At 59.1% G+C, this 20,921-nt stretch overlaps 6 protein-coding genes across 10 annotated transcripts; 3 read left to right on the top strand and 3 right to left on the bottom strand.

The window, feature by feature from the left end:
• Nucleotides 1-79: 79 nt before the first annotated feature.
• On the top strand, nt 80-2,158 carry ABB37_02244 (dynein heavy chain putativedynein heavy chain point mutation; the record flags this gene model as incomplete). Its single annotated transcript, XM_015799142.1, has 1 exon — nt 80-2,158. One exon carries the CDS (start codon nt 80-82, stop codon nt 2,156-2,158), a length of 2,079 nt encoding a protein of 692 aa, XP_015662620.1.
• Nucleotides 2,159-2,616: 458 nt separating this feature from the next.
• Nucleotides 2,617-6,023, top strand: ABB37_02243 (hypothetical protein; the record flags this gene model as incomplete). Of its 3 annotated transcripts, none has more annotated exons than XM_015799141.1 (1): nt 2,617-6,023. In XM_015799141.1, exon 1 carries the CDS (start codon nt 5,511-5,513, stop codon nt 6,021-6,023), a length of 513 nt encoding a protein of 170 aa, XP_015662619.1. In that variant the 5' UTR covers nt 2,617-5,510. The 3 variants fall into 3 exon arrangements, with proteins under 3 accessions (XP_015662619.1, XP_015662618.1, XP_015662617.1); XM_015799140.1 differs by having other exon boundaries at nt 2,620-6,023; XM_015799139.1 differs by having other exon boundaries at nt 2,626-6,023.
• Nucleotides 6,024-7,128: 1,105 nt separating this feature from the next.
• On the top strand, nt 7,129-7,422 carry ABB37_02242 (hypothetical protein; the record flags this gene model as incomplete). The annotated part of the gene is made up of 1 exon (XM_015799138.1): nt 7,129-7,422. The coding sequence occupies one exon, from the start codon at nt 7,129-7,131 to the stop codon at nt 7,420-7,422; it is 294 nt and encodes a 97-aa protein (XP_015662616.1).
• Nucleotides 7,423-10,391: 2,969 nt separating this feature from the next.
• On the bottom strand, nt 10,392-14,168 carry ABB37_02241 (putative GP46-like surface antigen; the record flags this gene model as incomplete). 3 transcript variants are annotated; one of them, XM_015799135.1, is made up of 1 exon in its annotated part: nt 10,392-14,168. In XM_015799135.1, the coding sequence occupies exon 1, from the start codon at nt 13,914-13,916 to the stop codon at nt 10,392-10,394; it is 3,525 nt and encodes a 1,174-aa protein (XP_015662613.1). In that variant the 5' UTR covers nt 13,917-14,168. The 3 variants fall into 3 exon arrangements, with proteins under 3 accessions (XP_015662613.1, XP_015662614.1, XP_015662615.1); XM_015799136.1 differs by having other exon boundaries at nt 10,392-14,076; XM_015799137.1 differs by having other exon boundaries at nt 10,392-14,067.
• A 652-nt stretch (nt 14,169-14,820) lies between these two features.
• On the bottom strand, nt 14,821-15,921 carry ABB37_02240 (hypothetical protein; the record flags this gene model as incomplete). Its single annotated transcript, XM_015799134.1, has 1 exon — nt 14,821-15,921. Exon 1 carries the CDS (start codon nt 15,328-15,330, stop codon nt 14,821-14,823), a length of 510 nt encoding a protein of 169 aa, XP_015662612.1. The 5' UTR covers nt 15,331-15,921.
• A 2,040-nt stretch (nt 15,922-17,961) lies between these two features.
• Nucleotides 17,962-19,704, bottom strand: ABB37_02239 (unspecified product; the record flags this gene model as incomplete). Its single annotated transcript, XM_015799133.1, has 1 exon — nt 17,962-19,704. One exon carries the CDS (start codon nt 19,702-19,704, stop codon nt 17,962-17,964), a length of 1,743 nt encoding a protein of 580 aa, XP_015662611.1.
• Nucleotides 19,705-20,921: the final 1,217 nt, after the last annotated feature.

Here is a 20,921-nt window from a genome sequence, read left to right as displayed (position 1 = left end):
GATCTGGAAGCTGTTGCGCCGCGCGGCGACGCAGTTGGACGGCTTCGCTCACGTGACGGAGCTGGTGCAGCAGCATGCGATGTTCTTCATGGACTTCTACGAGTCTTCGAACCCGCTAGAGCTGGAGCTGCCCGGTGTGCTGAACGACATGTCGAGCATAGAGAAGCTGGTCGTGGTACGATGTCTGCGCATGGACAAAGTGGTGCCAGCCATCCGCAACTACGTCAGCGAGACGCTTGGCGAGTACTTTGTCGAGCCGCCGCTCTACGCGTTGGAGACGGTGGTGGACGAGCTCTCCTACGACCCTTCGGTGCCGATTATCCTCGTGCTCTCGCCCGGCGCAGACCCGAATGCGGAGCTGGACCGTGTCGCAGAGCTGCGAGGCATGGCGCAAAGCAAGCTGTTCAAGCTCTCGCGCGGCCAGGGCCAAGACGTGCCTGCCTGTGAGATGATGGATACCGGGACGAAGGAAGGACATTGGGTGTTTTTGCAAAACTGCCACCTCTACGCCGACTTCATGCCGCGTCTGTCGCGCATGATCGAGGACTACAGCGATGCGGCGGCCAAGGAGCGGCTGCACCGCAACTACCGCCTGTGGCTGACGTCGCTGCCCAGTGACGTTTTCCCGATTGCCATTTTGCAGAACGGCGTGAAACTGGTGCAGGAGCCGCCGAAAGGACTCAAGAGCAACCTGCTGCAGTCCTACCTGTCCGACCCGGTCGCGGATGCGGAGTTCTTCAACGGCGCCGACACGCCCCAGGTGTGGCAGAAGCTTTTGTTTGGCCTCTGTTTCTTTCATGCTGTTGTGCAGGAGCGGCGGCAGTACGGTCCCCTGGGGTGGAACCGGCCATATGAGTTCAACGACATGGACCGCCGCATCAGCGTGCGCCAGCTGCAGATGCTGCTGAATGAGAATGAGCTGGTCCCGTACGATGCGCTCCTCTACCTCATTGGCGAATGCAACTACGGCGGACGCGTCACGGACGACTGGGACCGTCGCTGCCTGATGGCTACCCTGGAAGTCTACCTTACACCGATGATGCTGGAGGATGACTACGTCTTCAGCGACGACGCGCTCGAGTACTTCTCGCCGCCGTACGGCGAATACGAGAGCTACGTGACGTACATCCAAAGCCTACCAGTGCAGCAGCCGCCCACCATCTTCGGCCTACATGAGAACGCCGACATCACCAAAGACGAGCGCGAAGCGCGTTTCTTGCTCGACGCTACGCTGACGACGCAGCCTCGTGACGCCCCGGCGGCGTCCTCCTCGTCCACGTCCACTAGCACCAAGGATGCTCAAAAGGACCCAAAGACAGCTGTGAAGGCCCTCGCGGCCGACGTGCTGCAGCGTCTGCCGCCCCTTTTTGACGTGGAGGCAATCCAGGCGCGGTACCCCATCGACTACTCCCAGTCTATGAACACGGTGCTGTTGCAAGAGGCCATCCGCTACAACCGCCTGCTTGCCGTGGTGCGCAAGTCCCTTGCAGAGGTGCAGGATGCCATCAGCGGCAAGGTGGTGATGAGCAGCGAGCTGGAGCAGGTGTTTCTCAGCATGTACGACGGCAAGGTACCACAGCTGTGGAAGAAACGTTCGTACCCCTCTCTCAAGCCGTTTGGCGCGTACGTGGCGGATCTGATTGCACGGCTGCAGTTCCTCCAGACGTGGTACGCGGAAGGCCCGCCGGCGATGTTCTGGCTGAGCGGCTTCTTCTTCACGCAGTCCTTCTTGACAGGTGTGATGCAGAACTACGCACGCAAGAACCACATTGAGATCGACAAACTGGTCTGGGACTTCACGGTGGAGACGGAGGCGGCGGAGACTTTCACCCATGGGCCGGAGGACGGCTGCTACGTGAACGGGCTCTACTTGGAGGGTGCGGGCTGGGCTAACGGCGTGCTTACCGAGAGCAAACCCAAGGAGCTCTTCATTTCGTTTCCTGTGATGAAGCTGGTGCCCTTGGTGCCGGACAACGCGATGCAGTGTCCTGTGTACGCCTGCCCATGCTACAAGACAACCGACCGAAAAGGCGTGCTCTCCACGACGGGACACTCCACAAACTTCATCCTCACCGTGAATCTCCCACGGGATCCGCAACAATCGGAGAACCACTGGGTGCTGCGTGGCACTGCACTCTTCACCCAGTTGGAATACTGAGTCTCGTTGTTCCTTTCTACCTTAACGATGGGTACGATGTAAATCAAAAGTACGATGTGCATTCTGTGTTTTCTTCTTCTCTACGATGTTCAACTGTTAACGAAATCAACTATTGTGAGTGTGCTTTTGTGGAGCTGCACGTTAGCGAGGCGGCTGGAGAGGTCACCAGTATTGTCGCGCGACTTGACGAAGATGCTTCCTTGTGAAGTGAAGAGTCTCTGCGCTCTATTTGTAAATCTACGTCACACTACCTGCATGAAGTAGTGAAGAGAAAGTGCGCAACTGAGTGTCCAGCTTTCTTCCCTGAGCTACCACGTCTTTTCGCATGACTGGAGAAACTGGGATGACCAGTGACTGCGGATTCTTCTTTTTATGTATGGCGCCATTCTCTTCTCTGTTTACTTTTATTGTTCTTGCCCTCTTGTTTTGTTCTCTCGTATCTCCGTCTGCACGTCACAGCAGTTCCAGTTCATTCCCTTTAATGATACCAGCGTGCATTCTTTGACCCTTAACACGCTGCTTTCGCGGCGTTTTTGGGCAATCTCGTTTGCGTGGTGTCTGGCGCTGGCCCCTCTTGATTTCTCCCGTTTCCGTTTCGGCGCCGAGCGTCCGCGTCTTGATGGTGGCCGGGCCCTGCCCCCAGGGCCCCGCGCCAAGCCGAACTGGTCCTGGCATCACCGCCGGGCCTGGAGAGGCGCGTTGGCGGCGCCATATTCGTATTCCCTGACCGCCTTTCCCGCTCTCATCTCCTTTGAATCTCGAATTCATGCATAAGTTCTTTGTTGACCTGTTTGCTCAGTATCATTGTATGACCTGTGTTCTTTACTGCGAAGCATACAAACGCGTGAGCATATACGTGGTGGCGTCCCATGCACAACCAATCGCCGTGTGCTCTCTCTGTGTGAGTGTTGTTACGAAGTTGGAGTATTGTGAAATTCGCTGAACGCAATGCAGCTGACACAGCTGTACGCGAGTGCGGACGCCTTCGTGTTTCCGTCAAAGGCGGAAGGCTGGGGGGCTGCCGGCGCTGCTCACGGAGTGAAGTGGACTGCGCGGCTTCATCACACCGGACACGTGCTTCCGCATCCCGCTGGACGGGCTGGAGGAGATCGCACCCGACTCACCGTACGGGTACAAGGAGGGGATGAAGATGGCTATGCCGAGCCGAGAGAAGACGGCGGAGCTGATGCGGTATGTGCTGCAACACCCGGAGCACGCGCGGCGTGTGGGGCAGCGGGCACGTGCGCTGATGATGCGTGAGATGAGCGAGGAGGCGGTGGCGGACACGATGGACAGTCTTTTCATTGAAACCGTGACCAAGCGCCTCAAACGTCTCAGACGTCATAAACGGCGGTAACGCACAAGAAGAAACTCGAAAAGAAATGGTCTTCTGCCCTCATGTCGTACAGAGAAAGAAATGTAGGAGTTGTGAAGCAGGACGAGCAGTTCAACTGGGAGCCACAGCAAATGGCTACAGGGTCAATCGCCATATCGTTCTGATAAAGATCGCCACTACACCGCGTACGAAGCTTCCCAATCAGACACGGCCAGTAATGTGACGTACACTTGTTAGAGGATGTTCAGCTAGGCATCGTGTTCGTGCTTCACCCCCTGCAGTTTCCACCTCCGTTTATCTTCCGTCTTCATCATTTTCTCCATCACCACCAACTCTCGTGTGCACTGCGGTAAACCTCAATAGTGATAAACACCATTCTTCACCACTATTAAGTTCGCCCCTTCGTAGGTCTACGTATCACCTCGCTTGCATAGCTATTGAAGAAAAACGGATTATTTCTCTTTCTTCCTCTGAGTCGAACGGTGCTGCTTGAAGTGTCCGTTTGACGAGCACGCCGAGCGAGGCGGAGGTTAGCGGGTGATAGCACTTTTCTCCTTTACTTATTGCTCTTACCCTTAGTACGACTTAAACCAAATTCCTTCCTTCCTTGTCGACCCACCGCTTTCCGTACGCGAGCCCGTCTGAAGAATGGAAAAGTCACCCCACAGATTTCCCAGACCTCGTGGCGGGCCTCCACACTACACTTCCCGATACGCCTAAGGATGATGGCGCTCACGTAGGACTGTCGCGTCTGCAGGAGAACGACCTCACGCGGGTGATACGGCCACCGAAGGTGCAGAACGAGTTGTCTTGTTGCGGAAATAAGAATGTACCTTGTGTTTCAAGGTGAGTCGGTGAGTGGTGTTGGAACGTCATCGCTGCTGGAGAACGTCTTGGCGCTAGCGGAACAATTCAGATTGCCGCTGCGGCTTGATCCGCTGACGCCCCTCTCCGACAGTTTGAGAGAGCGAGCTGAAGCGCTGCACGTTTGGCTGCCGCCGTCGATGGTGCGCAAGCTCCGCAGTGCGGCCAGCGGTGAAGAAAACACGCCTCCCGTGCAATAGAAGCTGCGAGACCTTCCCTTGTGCTCAGGCAGCGTTTCCCAACTTGAGAGAACTATCCATTCAGTTCAAGGAGCTTGATGCTGCATACGTTACTACTGGTGTGAAACGAGTCGTATGTGCGGCAGCAAAGCTGTCGGTCAGCGAACTTGCGGAGTGCGGTTGCCTGCAACTGGATGAGGTGTCTGTTATGTCTGGGTCGCAGCGCTTGCGTTGTCTGATTATCAACAACTGTGGACCGGGATTACTTGCAGATCCAGCGAGCCATCCGCTGCTCCCTCTTCTCTATGATTCTGGCAACACAGAGTTGCGTGACCTCTCTGGCCCTTGCTGGTGCGCCACGCTTTCAGGTCCTCAGCGTAAGCTGATGTGAACAAGACGGTCCCGATGGCCTTGACAACTGCCTGTAACTGAGAGAGCTCGATGTGTCTCCGCAGTCTAGCTAGCGCGCTTTGTCTCAAAACGGTATTGGCGTGGGATGGTGACTTGCGGACACCTTCTTTAAAATGTAGGCGGTGATTCCAAATCTAACGGGATGAAGTAACTGTAAACAGCACCATGATGAGAGGAAGGGGAGAAGAAGAATAGAAAAGGGAGGTGTGCGTGAAACGTTCTGGAGAAAGACGACGAAGCAAAGCAGAGGTGTCAACGGTGAAACAATCAGAACAAAACAATACATGACAAGAAGACAACGACAGAGAGCTGAACATTTCTTCTTAAACTGAAAGAAAATGAAACCGGAAAGATTCGTGAAGTTTTTGATGTTTTTATTCTTCGTCATGCAGCATTGCGTCGCCGGCGTGCTGACAGAACAGCCCGAAAGCAACCACAGGGTGCCTGCGGTGGTGCTGACCACGTACGGCTCGGCGCCATTGCCAATGGTGGAGGAGCAGCTGCGCTCTGTTTTTGCCCCCGTGTGGCCGGGGCTGCGTCTCGTGAAGAGACACCGTCCACAATGATGGCGCTACAGCAACGACTGCCGCCTCCACATGACCGCAAACTGTATGGGGAGGTTTTGAACGTTCTTACGGTCGTCCGCCACGACTTGCCTGGGTGTCTGCGCCTCCTGCTGTTCATCGCGAAGCAGCAGAAACCGCTGCAGCACTATTCCCTCGAGAAGATGCGGAAGGCGCTGACGAACCACCGCATCTCGCGCAAGAACCCCTTCTGCGAGGAGATTGCACCGGCGCCGTGGAAGAGGCAGAGGGCGTGGCCGTGGTGGTGTGTGGCGGGCTCTTCGGGTGCCGGACGCGGCGCTGTCTACCGCGCCGAGGGACCAAAGAAGGTGCGGCAGCTGCCCACCAAGAAGAAGCAACTGCAGCAGCAACGGCGGCTTCCTGCTGAACGGCGGAGTGTTGCAACGCCTCGTGCTCAACCGTCGGCACACCGCGCCAGCTCGGACGTGATGAGCCCTCCACTTTCTCGGCGACCGCACGGCAACAGGCAGAGGAGACGAGCAGGGGCATGAAAGGGGTACGAAAGGGAGCTGACTCTTGTCGGGAGTTTCTTGCGGGACAGGCGGACGCCATCACGATAGCGGAGGTGAACAGAGCACCCGCGCGAAGGAGAGGCATGACACGGCGAGGGCTGCGACAGTTGCGGCGATGTCTGTGCCAGATGTGGTGGTGATCGACTCGAGGGCTTGGCCACGCCGAACGCAACACGGCCCTCTGCACGGCATGAGAGCCGGACCCTTTACTGAGCGAGCAGGCACGCGAGCAAGTCGTGGCGGGCGACCATCAGAACGTTAGAAACGTGCCCGAAACGGTTTGCAGTCATGTAGAGGCTACAGTCGTTGCTGCAGCGCTCTTGACGTGGACGGTGTCCCTTCACGAGACGCAGCCTCGGCCACACGCGGGCAAAAACAGAGCGCAGCTGCTCCACCACCGGCGATGGTGCCGAGGCGTACGTGGGCAGCACCACCGCTGACTCCTTGTTGTTACTGGGTTGTGGTGACAGCATATCGGCGACGCAGCGTCTCACAACAAAGATTGGAAGACAGAGGACGCCTTGACGGTGCACCTGCTCTGCGGGAACGACTTGGAGTTCTCGGCTGTCAGAAGCACCGTCGTATCTGTTTCGATTTTTCTTGCTTTCGCGCTTTGTCGTTGCATTCCTCTCTCTCTTCCGTTTTCCAGTCGCATCTTCTTTCCTTTTACAGTTCCATTAAAGTCGTCTTTTTCTTGTTCGATCTTGTATATCTTTTTCTTCTGCTTCCCTTCGACTCGAACACCAATGCCTAATGCCAATCATCATCATTTCATTCTGCCTCAGCCACGTCTTTCATTTCAGACGCTTAATTCTTGTTCTTCTTTTCGGGCTTTGGTAAACCTGTCGTTTTAACGTGCTCTCTCGCTATATGGACGAACATCAGCACCATGTTCATAGTGAAGGCACAAGGGGGTGTTGGTGAGCACATCGTACTCGGTGCGCTACAAGCGCAGGCCAAAACCCCAAACGCATTCGCACTCCCCTGCGTCGAAGCCACCATGCCATGACGCGCTGCGGCGGCCTCGCGCGAAAGGGCGTCCGAGTACGCCAGCGAGAAGGGACTGAACGGCCACCAGTGCGGCATGTGGCGTCACGTCTGCTCATCTGCGGGCGCTGAGCAACGCCGATCGTGCCCCTCCGTTCTCCCTCATTGTCGCAGCACCGACTTCAACCAGCGTCAGCCGGACGTTTCACACGAAGCATCAAATGCAGCAGGCACAAAGAGTAGCACCTCGCCACACACGAGAGGCGTCAACAAGAAGCCACGAGTCCCGTTGGCGGCTGCAAGCATCAGCGGCACAGCGTCCACGTCCAGCAGTCTCGCCGTCTTTCGATGCGGCAGCCACTCAACACTACCCGCCGTCAGCGCCTCATAGTCCTCCGTGTGCGCCAGCAGCAGAGAGATGCGGAGTCGAACGAGGGAGCCGCCGCCTGCACAGCAACATCGACAGGGCAGAGTTGCCCGGTACACTGCCCACACCGTCCCGCGCGTGCCCGCGCCGAAGTCCGCCACGGAGCCGCGGACGCGAAAGCCGTGCCCCACCACTTCTCCAGAGGGCCGTCGGGCACTTCCTCCTTCCTCCTCCCTGCGATTCGCCTCGACGGCCCGTTGCACCCCATGCCCTGCACACCGGCGAAGGAGGGAAGCCAGAAGCGGGGTTCGGGTGCGGCGAGGGACGGGGGGGGGGGGGGTCGGGGGTGCACAGTAACCGCAGAAGTATCCGCACAAACGCAACGTGGCGTGGGCAGAACGGCGTGGGTGTCGCTCAAAGAATGGGAAGCAAAGGGCAGGACGTCGCACAGCAACGCAAAAGCAAAGCGCCGCACCTCCGCCAGCCCCGAAGGTGGCAGCACAAGCAAAGCCAGCTGCCGCCGTCATTTACCGGAACGCGCAAACGCACCTGCGCGTCCTAAGGTGGGACGGTCCGCTTCATGTTGCAGCGGAGAGAAGAGAGGAAGGAAGGAAGGAGAGAGAGGAGGGGAGAGTGAACGGCGCCATCATTCAAAACGCGAGCGCACCCGGTATCCAGCGCAGGGAAACCCGCCCAGCACACCATCATCCCTTCGAGCCGCGTCGCCACAAACGGCGCACCGTGGATGGTGCAGAGAGGGCAGCCAGCGGCACCCTCCATCCACACCACGCCGCACCGCGACACGCTCGTGATGCCGTCGCGGCTCCGACGGCACAGCACGGTCGAGGGACACAAGGCACAGGCGCAGCGGAGTGCGCCGACGGGCGTCGTGTCGGCAGTGAGAAATTCGGAAGGGAGAAGGAACCTACGTGTGGAACCATATAGAAATAGAAATAGAAATAGAAAGTCTCGAAAACAAGAGGGGGGCGGAGGGCCAACACACGCGCACGGGAAGCCAGCGGCCCAGCGCAGACGAGCAGCCAGTCGTGAGAGACGCAACGCTCGCTCCGCAAGCCGCGAAAGTGAAGACAAGCACAGGTGCACCGACGCGCCTGTGCGACGCGCATGAGGAGCCCTCGCCCACACCCCCGCCACACCGATGACCGGGCTGCCACGGCGCACGCACCGCCCTGCCCAAGGACGGCCCCGTCGCCCACTCCCGCAAACAGGTGCCACGGTGCGGCGCAGTCCGAGACACAAGAAACAGAATCAGGAAACAAAGGAGTAAAGAAAAATTTGGCCAACGGCCGTCGCACTCGCAGAAGCCAGTGCGGCTGCCCGCTTCAAAGGAAAGAAAAGGCTGTGAGACGATGCTATCTACATTGTTGCTTCAGCGCAGGTCGTGCACCAGGCAGCGCCTCGGTGTCGTCAGCCATCGACGGCGCTCCAGCACGTGGAGCAAGCACAATGAGGCGTGCATGCCCACGTGCACGGCTGCGCGCAGGGCAGCGTCGCTCAGCTCGCCAGCTTCACCTTCATTCCGCGAAGGCCCCTAAAGAAAAAGACGGGAGCAAAGGCGGTGCCTTACAGAAAAGAAAGGCGTCGGACGCCTAAAGAAAGTTTTGATGTGAGTTACGGGAATAGCGCCGTTCAAGCTGGAAGAGCAGCCGCGGCAGCACTCGCGTTGACTGATAAGGAAGGCAGAGCACAGCAGCACGAATGATGCCACACAAAAAGGAGAGGGGCACAAGGAGACGTCAGGCACCTCTCGCACACGGGTGCGTGTGCAGTGCGGGCTGCATCGGTCGCCGCCACAGAATGAGGTCTCCGTGTGTCTTCACCCGCAAAGCACTGCAGTACGCCGCACAGCTCCGCAACGGGGAGGTGCGCCGCGGGAAGTGGAAAGGCACGCGCGTACCGGTGCGGCGCATAAAAAAGAGCGTAGAAAGAAACGAAACAAGAGAACAATAAAGCAATCAAACAACGAAAAAACCAAACAAGAGAAGTCGGAAAGACTACGGTTTAGCACTGTGGAGCAAAGCATGAAGAAGAGACCTCGCGGTCGAAAATACCAAACAGGATTAAAAACGGGAAGGGAGGCGAATGTATCAAACGCGCATTAGTGTTATGCAAGCTGCGTGGAGTGCATTCTCCGATGCCCTTGGCGGTTGTACTCAACGACGCGCTCAGCAACGCCTCGCCACACAGGCAGCAGAGACACGGGAAACAGGACAATCACAATTAGCGCAAAGGCAAGAGAGGCGGCACGCAGTGCAGATGGAAGTGAAAATAGAAATAGTAATTAAAAAAATAAAAACGCTGAACGGCTGAGCTGCGAGCAGCGGACGTCCGCACATGTGTGGGTGGGTGAGCTCGTCTCGCAGACGGGAACCTAAGTAGCCAGGAAAAGGGCACCGACTAGGGGAGAGTGAACTCTGTCGCTCTCTGCTCCCCGCACGGCGGCTTCTCTCGGCGGCTCCACACGCACACACGCAGAAACATCTCACGGACGCATGTTCAGAGGCGGCCACGTCAACCACGGCCCCAGAAACGCAGACAAACTCGTGCAACCACTCCATGGGCACACACCGTTCAGCCATATCCACGCAGAGACGCCGGCGTCAATTGAAAGAGAGAAGAAATCTACTTTTTTAGCAAAAGAGAAAAGGCGGGCGGTCGCGTGAAGAGCGGCAGAAGAAAAAACGATTAATTGGCAAAGGCACTTAAACACACCACTTCACAGAGGAATAAATAGAAAAGGGCCAGCTCAGATGAGCCTCGTTAGAGAATCAAGATCGTTGTCGCGTGCGTTCACCGTCTCCGCACTCTGCAGCACGTCGAGGTCAGCGGGAGGAACGGTGAGAAACAAAAAAAGGAAGCTAAAAGGGAGAGGGAGAGAACAGTTAAAAAGAATTAACGCGGTCACGCGCATGCGCACCCCCCGCTGTTCCGCAGACGCGACAGCGGCAACGGTGGCGCCTCGCCAGCGACCTTTAATACGGCGAGTCAGGCGTCGTCGCAAAAGGCTCCATCTCCTTCTCCTCAGAGTCCTGGAACCGCCTCACCTCCGCCTCCTTGAGCTGACGCCGGCGGTAGAAGCGCACGCCAAAGCCCACCGCGACTCCCACCAGGAGCCCACCCACAGCACCCAGCACGCACCACAGTGGGATCAGGTTCCGTCCAGACTTCTTCTTCGGCGGGGCTGATGTGCTCGACACCGCGGGGCACGCATTCGCGCTCGCGCAGTCCCGCGCAGTCAACGCGGCATCCGCAGCCACCGTCTTCGACTTCCACCCCGCGGGCAGGCACCCGCACAGGCCCGTCCCCTTCAGGTCGACGCTCACCAGCTTCGTCATGCCGCCCCAACTATCAGGCACGCCACCGGACAGCGCGTTGCCGCTCACGTTCAGGCTGCGCAGCGACGTCATCTCGCTCCAGGCAGACGGCAGCGTGCCGGTGATGGCGTTGCTCTGCACGCGCACCGTCTGCAGACGCGCCAGGCGGCCCCAGCTCGCTGGAAGCGTCCCCGCGACCCGCGAGCCCTTACCGTACACGCTCAACTCCGTCACCGCAACCTGCTGCCCGTCCACGTCCGCCGCGAGCTCAGGCAGTGACACGGCCGCCGTCGACGTTACAGTCTTCATCAACGCGGCGGCCTTCGTCCGTGACACAGCCGTCGCCAGCGGCAGCGGTGACAGGTCCAGCTGCACCGCACCGTCCGCAGAGCACCTCACGTACGCCCAGTCGCAGTAGCTGCTCCCGGTCCACCGCATCGCCAGACTCGGGTCCATCGTCGAGAACGCCTGCAGGAACTTCAAGGTGTTTCGCTGCTCCTGCGTCGGCGCAGCGGTGGTGGTCGTCGTCGGCGGCGGCGGCGTGGTCGTGGTCGTGGTTGTGGTCGTGGTCGTGGTCGTGGTCGTGGTCGTGGTGTTGTGCACGTCGCACGCGTTCTTATCGCTGCAGTTGGACGCAGACACCGCGGCATCCACGGTAATGTCGATGAGGAAAGTCTGCTTCGACCAGCCATCAGGGAGGCATCCGCACAGATGGTTCCTGCTCAGATCAGCAGTGAAGTACGTCCACTGGGCTGCCCATTCTCGAGGGATCGAACCTGTAAATTGATTTGCTGCGAGGTATAGAGACCGCAGGAACTGCAGGGAGGCCCACGCCGCAGGCAGCGAGCCAGAGAGGGCGTTGCTCGAAAGGTTGAGTGCATTTAAGCTGGTCATTGCCTTCCACTCTGCCGGTAGTGTGCCGGTCAACGCATTGCTCGAAAGCCGAAGCTCGCGAAGCTTAGACAAGAACCTCCATTGGCCGGGAAGGCTGCCATCAAGGCGGTTGCTGCTCAGGTACAGTTCCTGCAGCGCAGCCAACCCGCTCCAAGCACCAGGCAGCGAGCCTGTCAGCGAGTTGTTCTGAAGGTACAAGTACTTCAGCATCGTCATGTTGGCCCAGTCCGCGGGAAGAACCCCTTCAATACGATTGTCCTCCATGTGAAGCGTCTGCAGCGCAGACATCCCGCTCCAGTCCGCAGGCAGCGGTCCCGTAAGTGCGTTGCCTTTCACGTCCAGCTTCGTCAGGTGGGTCAGGCGGCCCCAGCTCGCGGGCAGGGAGCCCGTAACCTGTTGGCCAAACCCACTCACGTCAATCTCATCGAAGATCACGGCGGAGCCGTTCACGTCCGCACCCAGCTCAGGCAGGACCAGCGCTCCGGTAAACGCCGGCGCGCTGTAGGCGTTGAAGTTAAGCACGTTCGAGTAAGAGGTGCACTGCACGTACGGCCATTCACAATAGTAGATGCCGGTCCACCTGCTCGCAAGAAACGGGTTTTTGGCCGCAAAGCCACGCAGGAACTTCAGCGTGCTCTTCTCCTCCTCCGTCATCCCCGCCATGCTGTCAGAGCTGCCGCTGCCGTCGACACACCTGTTTGCGGTGCGGCACTTCGTTGATGTCACCGCGTCATCGGCTCGGACGTACGGACGATATCCCCCCTTCCAGGCGCTCGGCACGCACCCGCAGAAGTCGTTGTCCGACAGGTAGATGTCCTGCAGTGACTTCATGTTGCTCCATCCTTCAGGGATCGCGCCAGCCAGCTGGTTGTTGTTCAGCCGCAACTCGGTCAAGGTCGGCATCGAGGCCCATTCGACGGGCAGCGTGCCCGAGAGGACATTCGCGGCCAGGTTGAGAGTGTAAAGCTTCGTCATGGTGCTCCAGTTCGCAGGCAGTGACCCTGTCAGTGCGTTGCCGTTGAGTACCAGCTCCCTCAGCGTCGTCAAGCGGCCCCAGCTCGCAGGCAGCGCGCCCGTCACGCGCGCACCCTTGTCGTACAGCTCGAAACTCGTCACGTCCACAAGGCTGCCGTCGATGTGCGTCGTCAGCTCCGGCAGCTGCGCCGGGCCGGAGAACGTGACGTCGCTCAGCGCGACAGACACCAACCCGTCAGACCCGCACTTCACGTTCCACCAGCCGCAGTACCACACGCCACTCCAGAGGCTCTGCAGCTCCCCGCCCACAGCAGCCCGCACCAGCCGCAGGAACTTCAGCGTGTTCTGCTCGTTCGCCGTCAGCAACGCGCTCGCCTCGGAGTCGTCCGGCGCGGAGGCCGAGTCAGCACTGTGCGGCTCGCACGGGTTTGCAGTGGTACAGTTGTCAGCGGACACATCAGGATCCACAGTGGGGAGATAATAACTGTTCTTCAGCTTGGTAGGAATGCATCCGCACAGCTCGTTGTTGCTCAGCACCAATGTATACACTCGCAGCTCGCCCCACCGCTCAGGGATCGAGCCCGTTAGCTGGTTATTGGACAGATCCAGAGACCACAGCGCCGTCAACGCCACCCACGCCGCAGGCAGCGGTCCCGTAAGGATGTTGTCGTTTAGGTACAGAGTACTCAGTGAAGTCAAGCGGAACCACGCAGCAGGCAGCGTGCCGGACAGCGTGTTCTTGTCTAGCCGCAACGTCATCAGCTCCGACAAGAACCTCCACTGGCCGGGAAGGCTGCCCTCAAGGCGGTTGCTGTTCAGGTACAGTGACTCCAGCGCAGCCATCCCGCCCCAGTCCGCAGGCAGTGACCCGTTCAAGGCGTTGCCGCTCAAGTCCAGACTTGTCAGCGTCGTCAGGCGGCCCCAGCTCGCAGGCAGGGAGCCCGTAACCTGTTGCCCAAACCCACTCAAGTCAATGCCAGTGAAGATCACTTCGGAGCCGTTCACGTCCGCACCCAGCTCAGGCAGCACCAGCGATCCCGTGAACGCCGGCGCAATGTAGTCCATGAAGGTCAGCGTGCCCGAATCATCGTAGCATCTCACGTACGGCCACGTGCAGAAGTCCGTGCCCGTCCAGCTGGTCTCCAGAGTTGAGCCCGCTACTGCAAAGCCCTTCAGGAACGCCAACGTGTTCTTCTGCTGATCCGCGGTGTAGTCGGAGGTGGAGGTCGCGGAGACAAAGAGGGCGTTCACGCACAGCACCAGCAGCGCACCGGCCACCATCATGCGACGCAGCGGGTAGCTGAGACACGCCATGGGTCGCAGTCAGAGAGGTGAGGGAGGAGGTACGGAAGAGGAAGGAAGGGGTCGCCGTGAAAAGCTTCGTACAGCTTGACAGAAACGAGAAAGTCGGTCGTCGCACGTGGGGCTTGCGCTTGTGGAGTGTGCCGCAGTGACGAATGCTGCTGAAACAGCTGATGTATTAAAATTAAACAGAAAAGAGAAAGTGTGTGTTTAGCGAAAAGAGATTATGAAGAGAGGCGTAGTGAAAGAGAAGGCCTTCAAGCTGCGGCGGTCGGCGCCGCGGTGGAGCAGTGCAGGAAGAAAGGGAGGGGAAAAGAGAAGAAGCGCATGGAGCGGCGAGCAAGGCAGCGGACGAGAGAACATTTGTGGCGGCGTGCGTCGGCGTGCACGCAGCAGGCAACGCCGCAGGGCTGCACCACAACCACGCACCCCATCGTGCGCACGCAAACACGCACACCCGCACACCAGTCGCGCTACACCACGGGAGGGCAGCAAGCGATCCCCCTTCACCGCCGCGGCTCGAGAAAAAGACCGCATGGCGGCGCCGGCACAGCAGGCGGCACGCAGCAGACTCCGCCCGGTCGGCACAACCCGCTTCGCGTACGTCGCTCAGCATTCATTAGAACTGTTACCGTCAGCGAGTGAGAAAGTGTTTCGCTGACGGGGGCACCCGCCCCCGCGTCTTCACCGGTGCGAGTCGCCCCTCCTTCACAAGCGCTCGGTATGTGCACCGGCAGCACTTGGCCCGTCACAGCCTGCACGGTCCGCCGGTACACACCGGGCAGGCGGCATTCACCCAGCACAGCGCAGCGACCTCGCTCGGCTCCCGCGCCGCCACGCGTGTCCGCCAAACGCCCCGCCCCTCCCGCCCAACGAAGGACCACACACAGCTGAGAGTCAGCGGCGGCGCTCTCGCTCACCGCGTGGACGTGCGCCACCGCCATGCTCGCAGTGAAGGCACAAGGGGGTCATGGTGATCGCATCGTACTCGGTGCGCTACAGGCGCAGGCCAAGACACCAAACGCATTCGCACTCCCCTCCGTCGCGGCCACCACGCCACGACGCGCTGCGGCGGCCTCGCGCGAGAGGGCGTCCGGGTACGCCAGCGAGAAGGGACTGCACGGCCACCGGTGCGGCATGGGGCGCCGCGTCTGCTCATCTGCGCGCGTTCAGCGACGCCGGGGCGGCCCCCCTCTCCGCCACCCGCCGTACACGCCGGTCGCGGCCCCGGCGCCGCCAACACACCCACGACGCACGCGCCGCTTCGATAGCCGCCGACGCTGGCGCGTGTGGTCGGCACAGTGAAGATCGCGGCAATGAGCACGCGCACGCGCCGTAAAGCGGGGAGGCGGTGCGAGACGAACACCTGACGCGCGAGAGTGCGTGTGTGGGCGAAAGAAAGGAAATCAGGAGAGCAGCGGCTCATGCCGGGCACACAGGCGGACGAGTCGATGCAGAACCAACGCCATTTCGTCTGCTTCTCCCTCGCCACGCAAACGCCAGGGCGAGGGCCGAGCGGAGCCTCGGAACGCACGCAAACAAACGACACGCTGCGAAGCGAAGGGGTGGGGCGGCACCGGCGCGTCGCGAAGCACCACCCCGAACCCACCACGGGAACCGTCTGCGGTCGCGCAGTAAAACGCGGCCCATCCGCCACAGCTGCGGCAGCGGGCGCACGACCTTTGCAGACAGCACGGAGCCCAGACAGGACGTCGGCTCATCCACCAGCAGAATCTTCGGTGCCACGATCAGCTCCACGCTGATGTTGCAGCGCTTCCGCTCGCCACCGAACAGACAGGCCTCCAGACCGCCAATACAGACCTGCGTGTCGCGGCAGTGTTGCAGGCGCAGCACCCCCGGCGCCTCCCGCACACGCGCCGCCGCACAGCAGCGCAAAAAGTCAAAGCACCGCACCTCCGCCTGCCCCGAAGGCGGCAGCGCAGGCAAAGTCAGCTGTCGCCGTACTTTATCGCAACGCGCAAACGCACCTTCGCGTCCTAAGGTGGGACGGTCCGCTTCATGTTACAGCGGAGAGAAGAGAGAAAGGAAGGAAGGAAGGAAAGAGAGGAGAGGAGAGTGAACGGCGCCATCATTCAAAACGCGAGCGCACCCGGCATCCAGCGCAGGGAAACCCGCCCAGCACACCATCATCCCTTCGAGCCTCGTCGCCACAAACGGCGCACCGTGGATGGTGCAGAGAGGGCAGCCAGCGGCACCCTCCATCCACACCACGCCGCACCGCGACACGCTCGTGATGCCGTCGCGGCTCCGACGGCACAGCACGGTCGAGGGACACAAGGCACAGGCGCAGCGGAGTGCGCCGACGGGCGTCGTGTCGGCAGTGAGAAATTCGGAAGGGAGAAGGAACCTACGTGTGGAACCATATAGAAATAGAAATAGAAATAAAAAGTCTCGAAAACAAGAGGGGGGCGGAGGGCCAACACACGCGCACGGGAAGCCAGCGGCCCAGCGCAGACGAGCAGCCGGTCGTGAGAGACGCAACGCTCGCTCCGCAAGCCGCGAAAATGAAGTCAAGCACAGGTGCACCGACGTGCCTGTGCAACGCGCATGAGGAACCCTCGCCCACACCTCCGCCACATCGATAACCGGGCTGCCACGGCGCGGGGGTCGCCCACTCCCGCAAACAGGTGCCACAGTGCGGCGCAGTCCGAGACACAAGAAACAGAATCAGGAAACAAAGGAGTAAAGAAAACTTTGGCCAACGACCGTCGCACTCGCAGAAGCCAGTGCGGCTGCTCGCTTTAAAGAAAAAGGAAAGGTTGTGAGACGCTGCTATCTACGTTGTTGATTCAGCGCAGGTCGTGCACCAGGCAGCGCCTCTGTGTCGTCAGCCATCGACTGCGCTCCCGCACGTGGAGCAAGCACAAAGAGGCGTGTGTGCTCATGTTCACGGCTGCGCGCAGGGCAGCGTCGCTCAGTTCCCCAGCTTCACATTCATTCCGCGAGGGCCCTTAAAGAAAAACCGGCAGCAAAGACGGTGCCTTACAGAAAACTAGAAAAGCACGCACGTACCTGTGCAGGATATAAGAAAAATACAACAAAACTAAAAAGAAAGCAGGGCTTCGAGTTAACAATGTTTGAACAAAGCATGAATAAGAGACCCCGCGGTCAAGAATACGGAAAAGAAGACAAACGAGAGGGAAGACGCGTGTATATAATCGCGTTCGCTATATTCAATCTGCGTGGAGTGCATTCTCCGATGCCCTTGGCGGTTGTGCTCAACGACGCGCTCAGCAATGCCTCGCCACACAGGCAGCAGAGTCGCGAGAAACAGGACAATCACAATCAGCGCAAAGGCAAGTGAGGCGGCACTCAGTGAAAACGGCAGTGAACACAGAAATAGTGAAAAAAAAAGAAAATAAAAACGCTGAACGGCTGAGCTGCGAGCAGCGGACGTCTGCACATGTGTGGGTGGGTGGGTTTGTCTCGCAGGAGGGAACATAAGTAGCCTGGAAAATGACACCGACGAGAGGAGTGTGAACTCTGTCGCTCCCTGCTCCCCACACGGCGGCTTCTCTCGGTGGCTCCACACGCACACACGCAGAGACATCTCACGGACGCATATTCAGAGGCGGCCACGTCAACCACGGCCCCAGCAACGCAGACAAACTCGTGCAACCACTCCATGGGCACATGCCGTTCAGCCATATCCACGCAGAGACGCCGGCGCCAATTGAAAGAGAGAAGAAATCTACTTTTTAGCAAAAGAGAAAAAGCGGGCGGTCGCGTGAAGAGCGGCAGAAGAAAAAATGATTAATTGGCAAAGGCACTTAAACACTCCACTTCACAGAGGAATAAATAGAAAAGTCTAGCTCAGCTGAGCCTCGTTAGAGAATCAAAATCGTTGTCGCGTGCGTTCACCGTCTCCGCCCCTCGGCAGCACGTCGAGGTCAGCGGGAGGAACGGTGAGAAAAAAAAAAGAAATGAAAAGGGGGAGAGAGAACAATCAAAAAGAATTAACGCGGTCACGCGCATGCGCACCCCCCGCTGTTCCGCAGACGCGACAGCGGCAACGGTGGCGCCTCGCCAGCGACCTTTAATACTGCGAGTCAGGCATCTTCGAAAAAGGCTGCATCTCCGCTTCTTGCACGGCCTGGAATCGACTCACCTCTCTCGCACGCTGACGCCGGCGGTAGAAGCGCACGCCAAAGCTAACTGCAAGTCCCACCAAGAGCCCACCCACAGCACCCAGCACGCACCACAGTGGGATCAGGATCCATCCAGTCTTCTTCGGCGGGGCTGATGTGCTCGACGCCGCGGGGCACGCATTCGCGCTCGCGCAGTCCCGCGCAGTCAACGCGGCATCCGCAGCCACCGTCTTCGACTTCCACCCCTCGGGCAGGCACCCGCACAGGCCCGTCCCCTTCAGGTCGACGCTCACCAGCTTCGTCATGCCACCCCAACTATCAGGCACGCCACCGGACAGCGCGTTGCCGCTCACGTTCAGGCTGCGCAGCGACGTCATCTCGCTCCAGGCAGACGGCAGCGTGCCGGTGATGGCGTTGCTCTGCACGCGCACCGTCTGCAGACGCGCCAGGCGGCCCCAGCTCGTGGGCAGTGCGCCCGTCACGCTCGCACCCTTGCCGTGCAGCTCGAAACTCGTCACGTCCACAAGGCTGCCATCGATGTCCGACGTCAGCTCCGGCAGCTGCACCGAGCCAGAGAGCGTGACGTCGTTCAGCGTGACGGATGCAAGTCCGCTGGAACCGCACTTCACGTTCTGCCAGCCGCAGTACCACACGCCACCCCAGAGGCTCCGCAGCTCCCCGCCCACAGCAGCCCGCACCAGCCGCAGGAACTTCAGCGTGTTCTGTTCGTTCGCCGTCAGCATCGCGATCTCCTCGGAGTCGTCCGCCGCGGAGGCCGAGCCGGAGCTGTGCGCCTCGCACACGTTTGCAGTGGTACAGTTAGCAGCGGACACCGCAGGATCAACAGTGGGGGGATAAGAACCGTTCTTCAGTTTGGTAGGAACGCATCCGCACAGCCTGTTGCTGCTCAGCTCCAACGTATACACCCGCAGCTCGCCCCACCGCTCAGGGATCGAGCCCGTTAGCTGGTTATTGGACAGATCCAGAGACCAAAGCGCCGTTAACGCCACCCACGCCGCAGGCAACGTGCCGGAGAGCGCATTGCTGTTGAGGTACAAATCCTTCAGTGAGGACATGCGAATCCACGCAGCAGGCAGCGCGCCGGACAGCGAGTTGTTGTCGAGCCGCAAGTCCTTCAATTCAGACAATAACCTCCACTGACCGGGAAGGCTGCCCTCAAGGCGGTTGCTGTTCAGGTACAGTGACTGCAGCGCAGACATCCCGCTCCAGTCCGCAGGCAGCGGGCCATTCAGTGAGTTGTAGTTCAACCGCAGAGTCCGCAGCTTCCTCAGGCGGCCCCAGCTCGTGGGCAGCGTGCCTGTAACCTGTTGCCCAAACCAACTCGCAGAGATTTCCGTGAAGATCACGGCGGAGCCATTCACGTCCGCACCCAGCTCAGGCAACACCAGCGATCCCGTGAACGCCGGCCGGCTGTAGGCCTTGAAACTCAGCGTGCTCGCTAAATAGCCGCATCTCACGTACGGCCACGAGCAGAAGTCCGTGCCGGTCCAGCTGGTCTCCAGAGTTGAGCCCGCTATCGCAAAGCCCTTCAGGAACGCCAGCGTGTTCTTCTGCTGATCGGCGGTGTAGTCGGTGGTGGAGGCCGCGGAGACAAAGAGGGCGTTCACGCACAGCACCAGCAGCGCACCGGCCACCATCATGCGACGCAGCGGGTACTTGAGACACGCCATAGGTCGCAGTCAGAGAGGTGAGGGAGGAGGTACGGAAGAGGAAGGAAGAGGTCGCGGTGAAGAGCTTCGTACAGCTTGACAGAAACGAGAAAGTCGGTCGTCGCACGTGGGGCTTGCGCTTGTGGAGTGTGCCGCAGTGACGAATCCTGTTGAAACAATGAAGATATATATATAATAAACACAAAAGAGAAAGATGCGCTTTGGCGAAAAGAGATTATGAAGAGAGGCGTAGTGAAAGAGAAGGCCTTCAAGCTGCGGCGGTCGGCGCCGCGGTGGAGCAGTGCAGGAAGAAAGGGGGAAAAAAGAGAAGAAGCGCATGGAGCGGCGAGCAAGGCAGCGGACGAGAGAACATTTGTGTCGGCGTGCGTCGGTGTGCACGCAGCAGGCAACGCTGGGGGGCTGCATCACAACTACGCACCCATCGTGCTACAGAATGAGGTCTCAGTGGAGTTTTCCCCCCAAAATGAGAGAAATCGCTCTATTCTGAAGTGCGAGGGTCTTGCAGAGGAAGAGACATGTCGAAGAGAGAAACAGAAAAATATTAAGGACCCTTCGGAGCTAAGGATAGACTGGAGTCAGCTCCACGCCGTCTTTAGCTCCCGCTCTATGGACCATCACACGTACCCTTCGACCCTCGTTGAGGGCAACTTCACATCTCGTCGAAGACAGCCTCCTGACAGTCACTGAAATGATGAACACTCCAGTGGTAAAACCGACAGGGCAGAGTACGTTAGCTCTGAACACATAACTACGAATGTGTTATGGTAACGCGATGGTCCCTCGATAGTCAAAAAATATAAGTAATAATAAATCAGATGTATCAGATAACGCAAACATAGAAAGAGAAATACTTTTGTCTGGTTAAGACAGCACTGGGTGTCCCTTCTGGTTACACAACACAGGGCTTACATATGTGCACTTCCTCGTTTTGAGAAAAACAAGATGAGAAGAGTACTAGTAGCAAGCAGTAACACCACCACAGAAAAGAGAAAGAGAGAACCCTCTCCCCTTGACTCCTCTCCAGCAGGTCGAGCGGGAACCCAGAACAGTGCGCAACGACCGTGGCAAACGATGAACGCTGCGCCTTCAGTCGCCCGACAAGCGATGGGTGCGGAGGCAGAGAGGCGCCACGGTGCTAGGCGACGCAGGGTACAGAAAGGAGAAGCGCCCCGAAAGACACAACAACCGAATTTTAGTACACTCGCCGTCGTGGTTTG

The sequence above is a fragment of the Leptomonas pyrrhocoris genome (assembly GCF_001293395.1).
Source record: "Leptomonas pyrrhocoris isolate H10 chromosome Unknown, whole genome shotgun sequence".
Classification (NCBI taxonomy): domain Eukaryota; phylum Euglenozoa; class Kinetoplastea; order Trypanosomatida; family Trypanosomatidae; genus Leptomonas; species Leptomonas pyrrhocoris.
The sequence above is the reverse complement of the archived record's forward strand: the minus strand, read 5'-3'. Positions and strand labels throughout refer to the sequence as shown.